Source organism: Nesoenas mayeri (genome assembly GCF_963082525.1).
Source record: "Nesoenas mayeri genome assembly, chromosome: 7".
Taxonomy (NCBI): Eukaryota; Metazoa; Chordata; class Aves; order Columbiformes; family Columbidae; genus Nesoenas; species Nesoenas mayeri.
The window spans coordinates 15,126,320-15,144,315 of NC_137551.1; the positions used below are offsets into that span (position 1 = coordinate 15,126,320).

Below are 17,996 nucleotides of genomic sequence, written 5' to 3' on the forward strand. Positions count from 1 at the left end.
CTCTGAACATCATGGCTGAAGACTTGATCCAGGAAGAATCATTTTAATTCAAATCCTTTGTAAGGCTTCCATGCTGCTCAGGACTTTCTCAGGTGTTTGTTCTTATTCTGGGTCATGCTGTTTGCTATATGTTCTTTTCCATTTATTATCAAGATGGGATTTTTCATACGTTTCGGGAGTTCTTTTGTTTGTTGCCCAATTCTGACAAATCTTGGCATTCAAAATAATTTAAGTTTTAAGTTACTTTTGTGGCATTTTTCTTTGAAAAATACTAGTCAACGTGAACTGTTGAATTTTTAATTTTTATTTTTGTGTTATGAGGGGAAAAATACAGATGTGCTGAAGATTTGTAACTCAGTCTAAACTGGATGACCAAACCTTGTGGAAGCTGGTAATGCAGCTGCCACTGTGCCAAGCCGAGACATTATTTCATTCTGGAAGTCTCTGACAGCTTTCCCATCCCTGCCAAGGCATGTAGACTGGCGCAGAGGCTGTGTTCCTTCTACCTTCTAAAATGGAGTGTGATTTAGGAGTTACTTCATTTCACGTTAGTTACTGTTTTCAGAACTGATTTTAGTTAAGTCCACTATTTTTGTAATGCTAAACACCCCTCAGTCTTTATTTGCATCTTGGTCACAGTCTGTTTCACCTGAGCAAATTGACTAGACGAAGTTGTACAAGGGTTTCTTTTGGACTTTATTCTCACTGCAATCCCAGTCTCATTCTTACCTCCTAAAAAAACAATTTTCTCCTCCCCCGCAAGGAATATCCTGAAATGTTAAAAGTAAAAATTTCTCCTCAAATCACGAACATATGGAATTTATGTAGTATTTATGTAAACAGACATGAACGTATCACTGTCAAATAGCAGTTAAAACCTTAGCTATGGTTATGATACATGCGGTCTCCTTAAAGACCAGCATATTTTTCAACCTCCTGATCATCTACATTTGTCTGGTTTTCGCAAAGACTATAAAACTGTGCACAATTAATGGAAGCACACTAGAACTGCTTTCCCACTTCATAAAGCAGATGAATTCAGAATGCTAGAGCCTTTCGTGATGAAGCCAAATAGCTTTTGTTGGACTTGGGTGATGTTCCCCTCAGGCTGGATGCTCCCCACAGTCCTGCTCATCTGCTTCCATGTATGATAAGCTTTTGGAGTCAAACCAAATCTGAGTATTGGTCTAATCCAATATGCAGATACTCTGGGTACTGTTTTTTTCAGGACCTAAACTGCCATTTCTGCTCCTCTTTTAGCTTAAACACTACAAAACTGGTGAGGTGTGGGACCAGCTCTTCAGGCGTGTGTGACACGAGAGGTGTTGCACTGGATCTAGAGAAACATGGAGAACCACAGTTGTGTGCACACCTGTCTGTTTCCGCATGGAGCTCTCTGGGCTCGGACTAGAGAGATCTGAACCGCCCTGCAGCTTCCAAGAATTATTGGCTTCTATTTAGCATCAAGAGCCTTTTTCTTCAAGTCCAGCTGTCCCACGATCAAAGTGCTGCCCCATGCTGACCATCTGTAAACGAGTGCAGCCTCTGAGTCTTTCTAAAGCTCTGCTTTGTCATTTCTGCCTGCTAGGCTTGATGAGATGTTTTTTTACTCTTTCTATAACCATCAAGCTAATGTCTGACAGGAATTACATTCTATCAAAACAACTTCCCTTTCTCTCTGGCTGCATTTCTTTTAACATACTAAATTTTCTAATGCTAGAATAAAATGTGTATGTTTGGGGAGACAATGAGCAAGACCAAAGCCATTTTAAATCAATGGGAGGATCAGTGTTACCTGCACAGAGTCTTGGATCAAGTCTTAGGTCCTTTCAGCCACTTGAAGATCCTCAAAAACTTAGCTTGTAACTGAGATTTATTCAACTCCAACCCTTGCATGCCAGGGAGCAGTGGAACAACTTGCTATTAAAAGTAGATGTATAATTCTTAGCAGATCTGAGGCTTCAAATATGAAATGGAATACAAGAAAATACCCTTCCTTATTCAAGAGCCTTTACATGCAAATACAGTTTGAAAATGCTCATTGCTGACAGGAAAACAAGGAAGATGCTGAAACCGTGCCGAGACTTACCCTAGGGTCCTTACTGCTACATTTGTCTACCTCCTTCATCTGCAGTTTGGGTTTTCTTTTTATGAATTCTCAGCTTGTGCATGTCTTGATTATAGAAGTTACCCAGGGACGTTCTGGGCATCCATTTGCATTTACCTCCCCATTAGTGCTAAAAGAAGCAAAAGCAAACGATTGGTGTGAACAGCCTCTCTTGGCTTGACTTAAAAACTGACCTAGAAACGAAACCAATAACAAACTGCAAGTAACAGCTTTTAAAAGGGGCTGTTTAACATCTGCTCGCTTAGAGAACGTAACCACATCACAAGTCAGCCCGGTCTCCCAAAGAAAATTAAATTGCTCCCCAGTTCTGTTCTAAACAGATGGTGCTTGAGAGGTGCATGCAGGGCGCCTTCCCTACGGCTGCTGAGAACCTCACAGCCCTGTGGGATCACCACTAATGTGCCTCTGTAGTACTGCAGGTCTTCCTTTGCTGTCTGTTTTTGGAAGGAGTTGTCTGAGAAACAGAAGTGATTGTGTTTATTCACAGCTCCCGGAGGAGCCATTTACCTCCCCTTTTCTTCTCCTCCTCCAAACAAACCAACCAACCCTTTGTGCCAGGTATTCCACCCTAGAGGAGCACCCATTCTTCCTCTTTTAACAGGCAAATCTTTAGTTCCTTGAGTAAAACTTTTCTTTCTTTTTTTTTAATTTGCTTTTTCCACAGCCCATGGAAATTTAAAACCTTCAGCAGACAGGGTGTTTTCTTTGTATTGGACCTGAGTGAAGAAACTGTCTAATCTTCTTCATTCTAATTTCAATTACCAGTTTAGCTCCTGCCTAGAGTGTGAATAGGCCAAAATAATTATAACCTGAAAACCACCTGGTGCAGCGCAAGATGAAATGACCAACCGGTTTTAAGGTTACAAAAAGAAAGAAAAAAAGGCAGGCAGCAATATAATCCTCTGGTCTGCTTTCCTTCACACTGTATGTCATAGGAGCTCATTTAAGAAAGAGCTAAACCATTTCCTGGAGTTCACGGTTACACATTTTTAGGAAGACAAATGATCCTTGTGCTTCTGTGAGAGTCCGGCAGCAGCTCCCTCAGCCCACAGCTCCAGCAGCAGCTCTGAGGACCTCAGGATTTATGGGCACAGCCCATTTCTGGAGGCCACACTGCCAGGTGAAATACTTCGCCTGGGCAGCACTGAGATTGCTCACGTTATGTTTGGGCTTTTTTTTCCTCTTTATGGGTAAATGAGATGTGATCTGATGGCCAATGAGACCAGCATCTTCCTATCCTGAAAATGCTAATTGTCTATAAGTTATATCAAACTGAAACAATAAATTTCTGTCGAGAACTGCTTAGCTGTTAGTATTTCATGTAATACCTATTACAAAATGTCAGTTGTGTTTACTTCCTATCCAGATAGTTCTAATCCTAACTTGGTATCTCCTGTATTTTTCATATACCTGTCTAGGAGATTATATGATCTTTCTCCCCAGGATGCACACAATGTCGTCAGCTGCCATTAACTTACTGTAAATCTCTCGATATTTTTCTCTAAACCCTTAGTTTCTTGAATCATGTGATTACGTGAGAAGCTTAGCTTTCATTACAAAACCATTTCTAGCACACATGACTGCCAATGAATCTTGAAGACCTGTATCCTCAGGGCTCCAAAACCAAAAAACAAATAAAATGTCTCCCATGTACTTAAAAACAATAGAAAAAAGCCTCCTAATCCTAAAGAAAATCCTCTACTTTTGGCCATTGGAATTTCTGACTGGTTCAGATTAATGACACTGAGGAGAGGATTTAACAGTAAAACTACAGCAGCAAAGCTGCTGCTGTGACTCGGGCAGCAGGCAGCAGGTAGATGCAGAGAAGGAGGACGTATTTGACAAGGCAGGTGTTTTTTACACAGAAGACTATCGTCCTATAAAAAGTCCTATTAAAATGAGTAGAAGAGATCTGTTTTAGAACCCAGATGTTTCTAAAGTGTGCCTTATCAGAACATACCAAGCTAAAATAATACAGTAGTATCACTCCATATGTGGATGACTGATGTAGAATACAAATGTCATAATCTAACAGCTTGTGGAAGCAAAGATGTTGTGAGATAGAACAGTCACTGGCCACAATCCCTGCCATTGCATGTGCAACATGTTATACTATCTTACTGAAATGAATCTTGAAAACAGGTTTCCCTTCCCTTCCCTTCCCTTCCCTTCCCTTCCCTTCCCTTCCCTTCCCTTCCCTTCCCTTCCCTTCCCTTCCCTTCCCTTCCCTTCCCTCCCTTCCCTTCCCTTCCCTTTTTCTCCTCTTCCCCTTTCCTGCTTGATTGTCATGATGTTCACAGTCTTCTCAGTTTCGTCCTAAAGTTCTCTGATCTGTATGGAAGGTATATTTTACAGTGAGAACTACGTGCTAGATTATGTGAATTTGAATCTCTTTTTAGATTCCAGTGTGAATGTATGACACAACACAGTATTTCAGGCAAAGTGCTGAGTTTGCATACACAAGCATTATGATTATTGCATAATAAAAAGGTATATTGACAATTATGGGAACAAAATATTGTACTAAAGGTTGCGTTTTTCTTCCACTGCTCTTGACTCTGATCTTAGTATTTTCAAAGGCTTGCATCTTAAACCTAGAGAAGGAGGTGTTTCAGAGGCATGTATACCAAGCAGATACTCAAACTGATTTTTCAGATTCCAGTTTCTGCTTTTGAAAACCATCCCCAAGGTCTGATGCCATCTTCAGCCTTGTGTATTTTATCAGTATTTGAAAGACTTCATTTCTGCATGGCAACACTACTATTTCTCGTTTTCTTCCTGAAAAGAGGATACAAAATGGAATAAAAATAAAAATAACCCCCAATTTCTGCCTCCATGTCCCCATCCTGTTCCCCAAATGTTTCTCAAGCTTCCTATGCATATGTATTGCTAGCCTGATATGCTCTCTCAAAAAATCAGTGTTGTGTATTTTTTTCTAATGCCCAAAGCATACAGTCACAGGAGCTTCATTTCCAAATCTTAATTAAAAAAAAAAAAAGAAAAGAAAAGAAAAAAAAAAGAAAAAAGAAAAAAGAAAGATTCTGAAAGCTTTTCCAAAGCTTAGAAAAAACTACTTAGCTGCTTCTTCTGCTAACCTGTCAAGCTGTGGTTTGAATCCAATTTTACACAAGTATCCATGACATCCTGTGTCAGGGCTCCATATTTAATTACATTTTTTAACTCCTTCCTTTTATTTGGTTTAAACAAACAAACAAAAAAACTGTCTTCCTTTTCATACTCTGGTAAACACCTGTTTGATTCTTGCATATTCAGTGCAAACTGTAGACTTTGATTCACTTCAGGGATCTGTCTTAGATTAACTTAGATTTTAGTTCTGAAAATTTATTCCACAGATACATTCTTTTATTTTTTTTCTGAAAACTTGGCAGGGGAACCAGAGGAGTTTGCCTATTTATTTTTTATTTTTTCTTTTGGCAAAGGAAGGAAGGAATTAATTGAAAAAAAAATTGCTTCTTATTTTGGCAGTAGAGTTGTCCATTCTGGGGCACTGTGACGACCTGAATTTTGGTAACTTCATAAACCTGTGTTATAATGAATATGCATATGTTTCACAGTTTCAGCCTTCAAAGATGATCTGTATACCTAAGTCTTATGAAGGCTGCAGTTGCTGAGGAGGGAGCCAAGCAATTGAGGTAACAGTAAAGTCCCGCTCTTACACAGGCAATTGCCTGTCTGGGGACCCACGGATGAGAGAAATGTATCTGTGCAATGAGAAATGTATCTGAATTTCTCTGAGAGCAAATGAAACTCGCCATTTCTGAGAACAATGGAGTGTAAGAGAGTCAGAGATGATGGAAAGATGGTAACCGCACTACCAGAAAGAAAGAAACTGATACGACATGGATTCACCTGGCACTATCTGAGCAACTCCGATGGGAGATGTGGATCCACAAGCAAAAGGCGAGGCGGGCGCTGCAGGATGAGCAGAGCCCTGTTTTATTTGGAAGCGAGGGCAAAGGACTAAGACACACATTTGGGAAAGGCAGGAGTAAATGGAGTCCAGAGCAAACACTTGCCAAGGCACACCTCCCTCCAGACTTTGGAATGGGTCTGGCGATCCCCGAGCCCTGCCCTGCCCGAACGGTGCTGTTCTGTGTTCTGCAGCCACTGGCCATGAGCACGTACCTACCCCGAGCGCTGAGTCAGGCAGAGGATGAAAACTGAGATTGTTCTTCAGTAGCAGAGGACTGTTACATAGATCTAATGTATGGCTCTTATCGTAATGGCCCATGATGAAATTTGGTGTTTTGTTTCCTGTTCTTACCAGGAAACTATATAAGCACACACATACACAATGAAACGTTATCGTTAAAGGACTGCTGGGATTAGAAGGTCTTAAAAAATAGGAAACACTCAAGTAATTTGTGAAATCTTTATTCAGTCTTCTGTGCCTTTGCCTTACAAATAACTTCCATTGCACAATCAGTTGCCCCTGGTTCTGCTGTGGGCACAGAGGGCAATGCCTTGACGTGGGCTGCGAGCTCCGGCTGTGCACCAGGTGACAAGGGGCAGGGCTTATGTCTTACTGGTGGCTTTTCACTCTGTCCTGTTTCAACTTTGTTTTGCTGAGTTGAAGACAACAATTAATGCATACCGCTGTTAACTAGTATTTCTTGAATGTACGATTACTTTACTGGCTAAACATTTCCCAACTTATTGGAGAGAAACAGGCAGATTTTCTGAAGAATTTAGATAGTCTAGAAAGAGCAAAGTTTACAGGAATTTACAACATTAGTCATTGGCCAACAAAGCTCTGTATATTTTGTCTAGTAAAGAAAGTTGCTTAAAAAATTGGATGCAAAATTAGAAGAAATTAATCTAAAAGAGCATAAGTAATAATGGACCAAACGTGAAAAACTTGTTTCAAAATCATGCCATACTTTCAAATATTGTTTTAAATAATGAATTTTAAGGTTGAGAAAAATCCCTAGGTCCCTTTATTCCGTATCTGTCTCCACTAATAGCAGCAGAATGGATACCATGATTATGCACATAACCCAAGGCTGTTTTCACATACAAGAGACATCATCATCTGCTGAACCACATGATGTAACTTGAAACTCGGTTCAGCACCTGAATTCTCCAAATGGATGTGTTAACAGAAAATGTTAGGGAAGGATTGTTTCCTCTTGTACCTCACTGAGTCCAGCCCTCTGGACACTAAGTAAAGCATACAAGTGATTGGAAAGGAGGCTTTCAGATAATTTTGATTGCTACTAGATGTAAGGGGGATAACACAAATACTGGTAACACTCTTTCCATGTCATTACAGCCGTTATTTTTGCAGGATATCAGAAACATGCCTACACAGCAAGACAAGAGTATTTAATATAAAATGTGAATTTAAGGTTATAATTGCTTGCGGCCATTCTGCAGTCTGTTCCCCCAGCTGTCTGCAAATTAAGGTACCATTCGGTGCAGGTGATCTTGGCAGACTGTTTACTTTCAAACAGAAACGTTGTTATTCTCCTTTTTCTTTGCTGAACAATCACAACCTGCTGTTGCCGCTGAGTACAGACACATCTGTACTCTATTCGTAAATTGCCTGGCCCCTGGTTATTCACCAAACACTCGTGAAACTGCATTTGGGGGGAAGATGAGCTAACAGATATTACCAGTGTTTAGATCTTTTGTTTGAAAACTTAGATTTTGTAAATTCTAACGGACAAAGCCCCAAACGGTCCGTTATTATTTTGACGTTTTGCTTTTTTCCAGTTTAGGATGAAGTAAATCTTGGCGTTTGAAGCTGTGGCCCCGCTGCAGACGGCGGTCCCGCAGCTGCACCGCCAGCACCATCAACAGGCGGCCGCTCCCGCGGGGCTCCCGCCCCCGGACAGGGCCACGGTCCGGGCCGCCCGCCCGGGTCCGGACCGCCAGGGCGGGGGAGGCTGGCGGCCCCGTCCCCCGCCGCCAGGGAAGAGCACCGCCCGCCGCAGCGGAGCCTTTGTCTCACCACCCAGACAGCCGGGGCCGATCACCCCTCCCGCCCCAGCCAAGCCCCACTTCCCCGGAGGGAGGAGCGGGGGGAAGCTCCCGCTGGCCGCTCCGCACCGGGGCGGGGGGTGGAACGACACGCCGGCGGAGAGCGACTCTCGTTCCCCCCGGCTCGGCCCGCTCCGCCCGGGTGCCGGCGCCCCGCCTCCGCGCCGCACGGGGGCCGGGGAGCCCCTGAGTGACGGCCGGGAGGCGGGCGGCGGCCGGGGAAGAGGCAGGGGCAGCCGCCGCGGCGCGTCGGCGGGAGGCGAGCAGCGGGCGGGCGGGCAATGCGCTGCGGCAGCTCCGTCTCGGCGCAGGCGGCAGCCTTGTGCAACCAATATGGCTGCGTGCGCCCGGGAATGAAAGGAGGTGCTTGGAGCTGAAGCCGTCTTCCCCCACCCCCTCCTCGCCCCGCGGCCGTGTGTCCTGTAGCGAGCGGAGAGAGAAGTTGTCCGGGCTGCCCCGCGGGGGCGTGGGGGGTGCGCGGGAGGCGGCGGCGGCGGCGGCGGCCCTTCTCACGGCTCCTGCTCCCGGCTGTGTCGCTCCCGGGGGCAGGGAAGAGGAGAAGTTGTTTCGCCGCCCGGGGGGGCGGAAAGGAGCGAGAGGGCCGCCCGCTGGAGGAGGAAGAGGAGCAGCAGCAGCAGCAGCCCCAGCGGCGGCTGGACCCCTGTCTGCCTGAGGGGCAGCGCGGCGGCGCCTCCCGGCCCGGAGGAAGAGGCAAAGCCGCCCTCGGCCCAGCTTCTGCCCGAGCTCCGCGCCTCTTCTCCGGGACGAAGTTTCGCCGGGGGCCGCTGCGGGTGCGCCGGTTGCCGGAGGAGGGCGGCCGGCGGTGCCCCGCCTCGGCCCGCGCCTCCCCGGGGGCGGCGGTGGCGGAGCGGCGGGGCCGGGGGGCGGCGGCGGTGCGCGACCTCGGCGGGCGAAGTTTGGCCGGCGGCGGCCTGCCGCGGCCATGGAGCCGAAGCATAAGGAGCTGCTCGCCCAGTGCCGCCAGAGCCTGGCGGAGGCCATGACCGAGGTGGACAAGGTGGTGGAGCTGCTGGAGGCCGCCGGCGCCCTCGGTCCCCGCGACCTGCGCGACCTGGAGGCGGCGGGCAGCGGGAAGGCCGAGCTGCTCATCGCCCTGCTGCTGGCCAAGGAGCGGGACCACTTCCAGGACCTGCGGGTGGCCCTGGAGAAAACGCAGCCCCACCTGCTCTCCATCCTCTACCTGAACGGCGTGGCGGGGGCGCCGGCGGCGGCCGAGACGGCCGGTGAGTGGGGCCGGGGGGCGCGGGCACGGTGGGGCCCGGGGAAGGAGGAGGAGAAGGGCAGCGGCTGCCCTGGGGGGCTGGGCGGCCCGGGGACCCCCTGCTGAGGGTAGGAGGGAAGCGGGGCGGCTGCGGGCCGGGGTCGTCCTTTCCGGGGGCGGGGGAGAACTCCCCGCGTTCGCACTTGGGTACTCGATTCGTGTTTTGCGCTCCCGGTCTTTTTCCTTTCTCTTTTGGCGGGCACGCCGGGACTGGTCCCCGAGAGGTGCCGTGGATGCTGTGCGGTGCCCTTAGGAGAAGGCACCCCAGCCTGGTCCTTGCTGCTGCTCTCACCCTCTGGAGCCGGGTGCCGGTGGGGGCTTGAGAGAACCGGACTTGAAGCGGTTTTCCTCCCCCGAGCTCTTCTGGAGCCGCCGGTCGTGTTAAACAGGCGCTTCTTGACCGGGCAAAACTGTGCGGCTCCCCTCTGCAGCCAGGCTGCTGGAGTAGGCTGGCTGGCAGGAGTCCAGCAGATGTGCGTTTGGATAAATGTTGTAACTATTTTCTCCGGACAAACATGCGTTTGTTTCATGCTGTGTTACTGTAACTCTTCTTGGTGGTTAGAACAGGAGAACAATTGGGTTAGCTGTAAACCTAGACAAGAAGAATTTGAGTGTAAGCCTTCTTAGTTAAGTTACGCTTTGACCTGCAGGTCTTCCCCTGTTCTTCTGCCTCCAAAACAATCCACAGTCTGCTTTTATGTGGACAATGCCAGGCTTTAAAACAGTAATTAAAAAAAGAAAAATAAAAAAAGGGATTTGGTGATACTACGCAAGGCCTTGCAAGGGCAGCTGTGTTTCTGGATGAGAAATGCTTCAATTGAAGTAAATGGTAATTCTGTGTTATACATTACAGATAAAGAATATGCAGTTCTTCAAGTGATGTGCAGGTGTTGTTTTCCACTGTGTGTACAAGTTGACTGGTTCAGAAATATGGGGTCTGTTTTTGGTTTTGTTACCAGATTTGGCAGTTGCAGGGTTTGTTTGTTTTTAAGGCTGGGGAATGTTAGTAGCCCAGTACCATTAATGCATCTTCTCAACAAGACAAGACTAAGTATGAATCCGATAAAAACATCATGGGTTTCATTCCGAAAGGCAGAAAGTGCCCTCATCTCCTATTGATGTCAGACCGTATAATGTCCGAAGTGTTGAGGTCTGCTGTTCAGTCCATTTTTCCCATCCTGTGAGGACCTGCCATACATACATTACACAAAGTCATACACTATAATACACTGAAATAAAACGTTAGACCCTCATGCTTTTTTTTCTGTTTACCAAACTCTTAGCATGGACAGCATCATTCAAATAAGGGCGGAGTACACAGCGCAGCTGCACGTGCACGCAGTATTTTCCAAACAGAAGCAGCTCTTAAAGGGTTTTATTTTCTTATGAGACATGGTATAGTTTGTAAGAGCCAGGAAGCCCTCCCAATGCAGTTTCTTAGGTGATGGGTTTTAATATTTTGGTGCTTTCATTTATCAGTTTTAATAAAAGGCTAACTTTGAGAGTTAGGGTTTTGTTTCCCTTGTGATAAACACGTCTACAAATTAGTACACAGAGGATTACTAACAGTGACCTTAAGAATAAACCATCACATACGTAGGAAGGTAAAGGACCTGAGCCTCCAAGCGCTGTTGTATATGTTCCAACTTCACTCCCTGAGGAGGTCTCATGGTAACTAGTCATGAGGCTGCTTGCATGCCCACTGAGCGCCTCCGAAAACATCCTGGGCTATGCCCGAGTTTGTCCTGGATGTGTTATGCGAAGAGCTAATGTTTGAGAGTAACTGCCGTAAGAGGGTTCTTGTTTGAACCTGTATTCAGATTTAATTGGGTTTTATGCTGATATCTCCCTGTAGGAAGTCTGACCACCCATCTGCTCTTCTGCCATTTAGGAGTTTTACTCCTTTTCACTAGGGATTTTGAAGGCCGATAAGTCGCTTTTTGGTTTTTGGGTGTAGTAGCAAACTGTAAATGTGGTAGCAAGGAGAACTGTTGGATTCTATATTTAAAATACTTTAATAGTCCGTAGTATATATTATGCAAAATTCCTCTGTTCTTTAAGGTAAAAAAAAAATGTATCTTTAACATACCTTTACTTGAACCTATCCAGCTGAATTAATTTTTAAAATTACTGTTAGTATATGAAAAAATGACAGTTTACAGTGGTACACTTAATTTTAGTATTGTTTGGAAGAGGAGGCTAATACAAAGTACATCCCCTGAATGCTTGTTGGAGGTGAAAGTTATTTATAACCAATAACCACTTGTAGTAGTGTTTGCTAATTTCTTTTTCCAATGTGCTGTTGTGAGGGAAATGGGAAGGTAATCAGCAACGTAATTTTGTTCAAAGTTGCAGAATTCAGTTTGCAGTCTGCTCACTACACTAGTATGAGTGATTCTCTTTCGATTTTAATATACACAATGTGTACCATTACTTTGTGTTTTCTTCCTTCTCATTTTAAATATCCTCTCCCGTTGGACTTTAAAGGTGATATGCAAACTTGAATGGAAACTCAGTCTGTTAGTTATATGCACAGTTCTTATGGCTAGCTGGACAATGTAGAGCTGACACTTCTGTAAGCATTTATCTACACAACAGGGAGGGAAGTAAACAGCTGTTGTGACTGCTAGAGGGAAAGAACTGGGGTCCAGTAACTGCCAAAAGACTTCCAGTATAGACAACTCTGTCTTTACATTATGAGGAGCTTTCTTTTCTTCTTTTTCCCCCAGTTCACTTCCCACGTAATATGTTTTGCCTTCTGTAGTGCGTTTTGATTGCTTATTTTAAGCCTAAACCTATATAGTGGTGTGTGGATCACAGTTTCTCCAATAAAATATGTATTTTAAAGTTTGTTTTGTTTCTAATTCAAGAATAGGGTGCCTAACAGTGTTAGTAAACAGAGTGCAGAATCTAACAGGAGACTGCCTTCTGTGAAAGCAGAAGCTGAACAAAGTGCCATTTGCTCTGTTTTACGTAGTGGTGTTTAGAGACACCAGCCCCTCCTTGAGTAGGACCTTTATTTACTACCCTGCGCTTTTGTGTAAATGGGTCTGTGAGAAATTGACTCTGTCCATGTGAAACTGACTGGCGGATTTAAAAATCTCACAGTACGTGTCACAGGGACTAATTTCTAAGTAAGTGCTTTTATTTATTTGTTTGGGGCGAATCGATGAATTATTATTAAATACTTGATTTGGTAGATTATCTCCATCATGCATGTGAGAAATCCTCTGTCCTGATAGAATAACATATCCCTTCTGATGTGGAAATAAATGACTTCTGAGCGTTCAATTATCTCTTAGATATCTTCCTAAGCAGATAATATTTCATTCTTTTAGTTGATATAATGTATACTTTGTGACATAAAATGTGCCCAAGACAGGAATACAGTGGAAGATACTTCATTTTGACAGGTACTATTAAAAATTTATTTTCTTTTAAATGTAATTAAAGGGCTAAACCAGAAATCTAATGGGACTATGTAGGTTTTAGACTGTCTCAGATAATGTAGAGCTTTGTACTTAATGTTTTTGTGATATTAAAAATTGGGAAAAAGGTGGGTTTTCTTTTAAAGCTTGTAATTTGTTTTTGGGATGAGCTTGAGGGGCTACAAAGGCACTCCTAGTGCTTTATCCTCGAGCTGAGTAGATTGTTAAACTTAAAGCTTCACCACTGGTTTCACAACTATTAAATTTCTAGGTTCACAGTTTCCTTTTATATTAGCAGTTGGTCTCCTGCTTGTCTGTACCCATACGGCTGCAATCAGTGAGTGTGTGCCTGTAAGCTTAACCATAACATAATGGCTTTTTTACTGTAAGGATTTAGCACCATTTTGTATTTCAAAAGCAGAGCGTGTTAGGCTTCAGAGGTATTTTATTTAACTGTTTCAAGATTGAAATTTAAGTTTTAAAGCTTCAAAATTTAAAATTCCATATTGATAGCATTTTAAAGAAGGTCTCTAAGGGGTCAGGAAGGAAAAAAGGGAGATTGTTGTAGATTGACTTTGAAAGTTTTCCTTCTATAATTTAATAAGACTTATTAATGACTTATTTTTGTGTTTTTTTTCTTTTAATCTTTTTTCCCCCCTAATTTCTACTTCTCTGGAGATCAAGTGTTTATTTCCAGTCCAAAAAAATGTGGGCATTTATAGGAGTAGGAAAAAGTTAGAATTCAAACTTTTATAGCTTTTTAGAGGGATTATATCAACTTCTTCTCTCTGCTTTATAAAAAAAAGAAGTAGTTTCAGACAATATCGAATTTAAAGTTTTAGGTTTACTTCTAAATGTTGCAAAGTCTTTTAGCATGTTCAGAAACAAATAGAAAGGCAAGCTCTGTATGCGTGAATGTAGGGGATGGAGAGCTGGGACCCGCTTCTCTTGCTGGCACCACCGAGGAAGCCCACGAGAAACGCTGTAATTCCAGGTTTTTCCCGAGGAGCCAGGAGTGGGGCTGCCTGGGGCTGGTGCTGGGGCCTCCGCGTTGTGCCCCCTCTTCCCTGCCCCACAAAATGTTGCTCGTGACTGGCGAGAGGAGCTCATGAGCGGGAGTGAACTTGAGCTCGCGAGGAGCTGAGGGGTTGTGTGGAGGATGTGAGGTGCGGAGGAGGGATGTGCTGCAGGAGCCAGGGAGAAGAAAGGGCATCTCAGGAAGCGGTGCGGCGAGGTAGGGGAACAAACCAGTACATGCGTTGGAGATGAGAAAGAATGCTGGAAGTGTGCATTCCCTGGGAAAAGAGGGAGGGCAGAACGAGGAGAAATTGTAAAAGCATAATTTACTGACTCAAGGACTGAACTGACAATTTTGCAATTAAGTACCATTTACACTCCCTTCCGTCACTGAAAATTGAAGAGTGGGAGAAGTAGAGCAGTATGTCTGGGTTTTTCCAGACCTGTTATTAGTTCCCAGGGCAGCTTTGCAAGCGTGGTTAGGGGATTTCTTAAATGGTGCAGATGAAAAAGCAGGCAGCATTCAGAAGTCACAGTAGAAGTATAGGTCTTCAGCCGTGCTGAGCAGTAATTAAACTAGATAAAATACCCGCTGCTAGTTTTGTAGTACCTGTGTCTTCTGATCTCAGATTTGTGATATCTCTTGAAATTGCCAGGCTAAAGAAATGCAATAAGTTTCTGGCAAGTGTCCAGAGGGATATTCCCAATGAAATGTCTAATAGTCAGTAAATGGAAGCAGGCTCTCCGTCCCAAAGAAGGAAACGTGTGTTTTAGTAGTTCACAGATCCCAAGGGTTGTAGTTCTCAATTAAATTTTTGCTGTGCTCAGGAGGGTCTGGAAAGTAAGTTGGCCACAGTAAACTCATGAGGACGCAATTTTCATCAATGTAAAATGAATTAATAATAATTTTTGTGCTATCAGTGCATACAGCTATCGAGCTGCTTTGGACACATGCAGGACTGGGTGTTGTATAAAATTACAAAAGAGAAACAGACATTTTTTTTTGAATGGTTTGTTTAGTTTGTTACTTCTATGAGCATCCTGAAATAGACACACAAATTTCACTTTCAGACATGATCAGTGAGAAAAGCCAACAAATTTCTGTAACTAGGTCCCGATTTATTCATTAAAGCTAAAGTTTGCAGGTCTCAGAGGTTTCAGATCTTTAGCTTGATTTAATTACTGTTCTCAGTCTCGTTGTCTTGGAGTTTTAACCAGTGTTGGTTGCTGTGAGTTTTTTGGACCTTTGGTCTAGATAGTAAAGACCACAGCCCACTACCACATGGGTAGTGACATTGGGCTTTCCAGTTCTGTTAGCAGCTTGTAATTTGAGCTAAGTGGTATTATTTTTTTCTTTGCTGCTTGCTTTTGCCACTTTCTGTGTGTGTGTGTGTGTGTGTGTGTGTGTTTGTTTTCCCCTTTCAGTTTGCTTCTTGTCTTCCTTTGCACCTGTTTACTCTCTTTATCTTTCTCCCTTTAGTCCTGATTGTTATTTCAATTATTATTTTATAGCATTGCAATTCCTTATTCAAAATGCTAGTCATTGGAAAGTTTCTAGTAAGTCTTGATAAATTCCTTCTACTTTTCACTTTTTTTCTAATAATTCTTATGCAGTAAAATCTCAAGGACAGAGGTATCATTCAGAGCTGTTCAGTCCCAAGCATGTGTGAGAAAATTAGTTCCTGTGGGGTGTGTGTGGTATTTTTTAAATAATATATATATATGTGAATAATCTTAAAATGCTGTACATGTAATAAAGCAAAAACATTTCCTTATGTACAGTGTTCATAGTATTGATTGAGATGGCAAAACTTATTAATGCATACAACATGGTATGGACAGAGCTGTAGTAATGAAGCTGAGGCATCTAGGCTCCCGCGACTTTCCAAGTTAAATTGTGTAGTCAGTGCCGAAACATTATTTGTGACCTTTAAGATGAAAGTCATTGCCCGCTTTATTGTGAACTGTGATAATGTGGAACTGAATCATTCTCATGTAGGAGCTGGAAATGTCACACCAACTGAGCTTCGGCTTAAGGCAAACCGACACTTTTCTAATGAAAGCACAAAAGAAGGGTCCTGTTCCCTGACAAGACGAGTGGTGTTAGTGGATCTGAAATGTTGGAACCTGTTTTTCTCCAAAAGGTCCATATTTTGGAGTTCTCAGTGTCACTCGGGTATATTAATTCTTGTTAATGCAAAATCGAATTACTAAAACATTAAAGCAGGTCCCTAGTACTGTACCTTAGAAACCAGTTCAAAATACCTAACATATAATGTTTGCTGTATAATTGATATATTTATATGCTTGTCATAGGCTGTGGTGCACCAGTAGGTATATTGATGGTGACAAATGGTAATACCAGCATCTCTTGCTTTTGTAACTAACACATAAGGTTAAATTTTGGAACTCCTGTGGTAAGCTGTTGTACAAGAGGAGTCTGATCTCCACAGGGCACCCTTTGCAGGCTTGAGAAGCTGGTGATAGCAGGGTGGGGTCGCTAGAATGGATGGTTCTTGAAGCAGCTGATGGAAGCACATGGCCACTAAGGGTGAACACTTAAAGATACTCTTCTTGACAATGAATGATTGCTGGGCAATACAGAATAACTTGGTAGAACTGGAAAGTCCTTCTTACCCAAACAGGTGTCAGAGGAAGTTAAGAACAGGCCATTTTATACAGATAATCCCCACCTTCTCCTTCCTCACGACTTCTAAAGCCTCCAATTCCACAATTCCTGGATTGAGTTGCTCAGCAGTTTGCTTGCTCACAGCATTAATTAGTTTGTTCTGGAGAGCTGCTGTTTGTATTTTAGAAATTTTTTGAGTTGGCTGCTAAAGGCATTGAATTTTAAATAGGCCATATTGCCCTGAATCAGAAGCTTCCCAGGCATGCAGCTGGCCTGTAGCTGGAAAAAGCAAGCAAGCAAGAATCTAAAACCAGTAGGTATTTCAGCTGGAGAGTTGGGGGGATTGGGTAAAGAGGGACAGTCGAAGGGTTGGTTCTTGGCAAACTTATTACATAATTGACCAATTCGTGTGTATTCAGATGATAAATCATCTGCTGGAATTCTTTCCTCTTCACACCTGAACCCTCAAAGCCTGCATTCTTTGAACTTATTTCTGAGTTGGCTTTCCTAGAAATCCAGTAGGGAGCATTCACTCTTACAATAATAATGCCTTGTGACAATGTTCTTGCCTCTTGTGCCCCCTCTCCTTTCACCTTGGCTTTTTATTCTACCTGAACATAGTTGCTGATTCATGACCATGCTTGTTATTCGTGTTCTTGCTTTCCAGCATGTGAGTAATCCCTGTTTATATGCGTCAGGTTAGGCATGTGCAAGCGTTGGCAGGATCCAGACCTTGGATTAGACAATGTCTTCGGTAAAATGCCGCTTGTGTGCTTGGGCCTCAGAAAGTGAGGCTGGTGGCTGTTTGCTGTAGTAGCTGTAGTGTAGGTTGATGTATCTTTTCCTTGAGGATTGATGCAAAATGTAGTTGGAGTTCTGGACTCACTTGGTGTAGTTGAGCTATGTCCTGTTGATGCTGGTGCAGCAAAATATATTACCTTTAAATATATTCTTCCTTTACGAGGCAGACAGGCCACTAGGTGTGCATATGTATGGTTTTCTTTAAAAGCACCAGAACTTTTGGATTTGGGAAATAAAGCTCATGAGGTAATATCCATACAAAAATTATCCAATACAGCTGCTAAATTGCCACATAGATATTAATTTATTTTAATAAGCATAAAAGTATATTTATCTCCTTTATTGTTTCTTTTTATTGTATTTGTTTTTAATGTAGAAGTTGACAGGAGATTGACAGATGTGGTTTTAGTGACTTCTTTCTTTCAGGAAACCTTGTAATGAAGTTTGAAAGTTCTCTTAACCCCTTCATAGATTTTGTTGTGAACATTTGCAGTGATTTTTAAAAAGGTCTGCTTTGCATTTAGATCATGATGGTCTGTTTTTTCAGATGATGTGCAAGTGAATGTGTGTTTAATGGTGGTGAAATCAGGTTATCTAAAGGTTTTATTTGAGGCAATATGCATCATCACAATGCAAATATGCAGGTATTGATTTCAGCTCTTAATCTTTAAAATAATCATGAGCGTCCAGTCTGGTTTTTGCCTTCTG

General features: G+C 43.4%; 1 protein-coding gene across 1 annotated transcript in view; it reads left to right on the forward strand.

Moving 5' to 3' along the window:
• Positions 1-9,074: 9,074 nt before the first annotated feature.
• Positions 9,075-17,996, forward strand: part of DLG5 (discs large MAGUK scaffold protein 5) — a gene marked incomplete at both ends in the record, with an annotated part of 106,396 nt that continues 97,474 nt past the window's right edge. The window contains one exon of the mRNA XM_080347501.1: positions 9,075-9,375. Within this exon, the coding sequence (XP_080203627.1) occupies positions 9,075-9,375 (301 nt within the window). The remainder of the gene's footprint in view (positions 9,376-17,996) is intronic.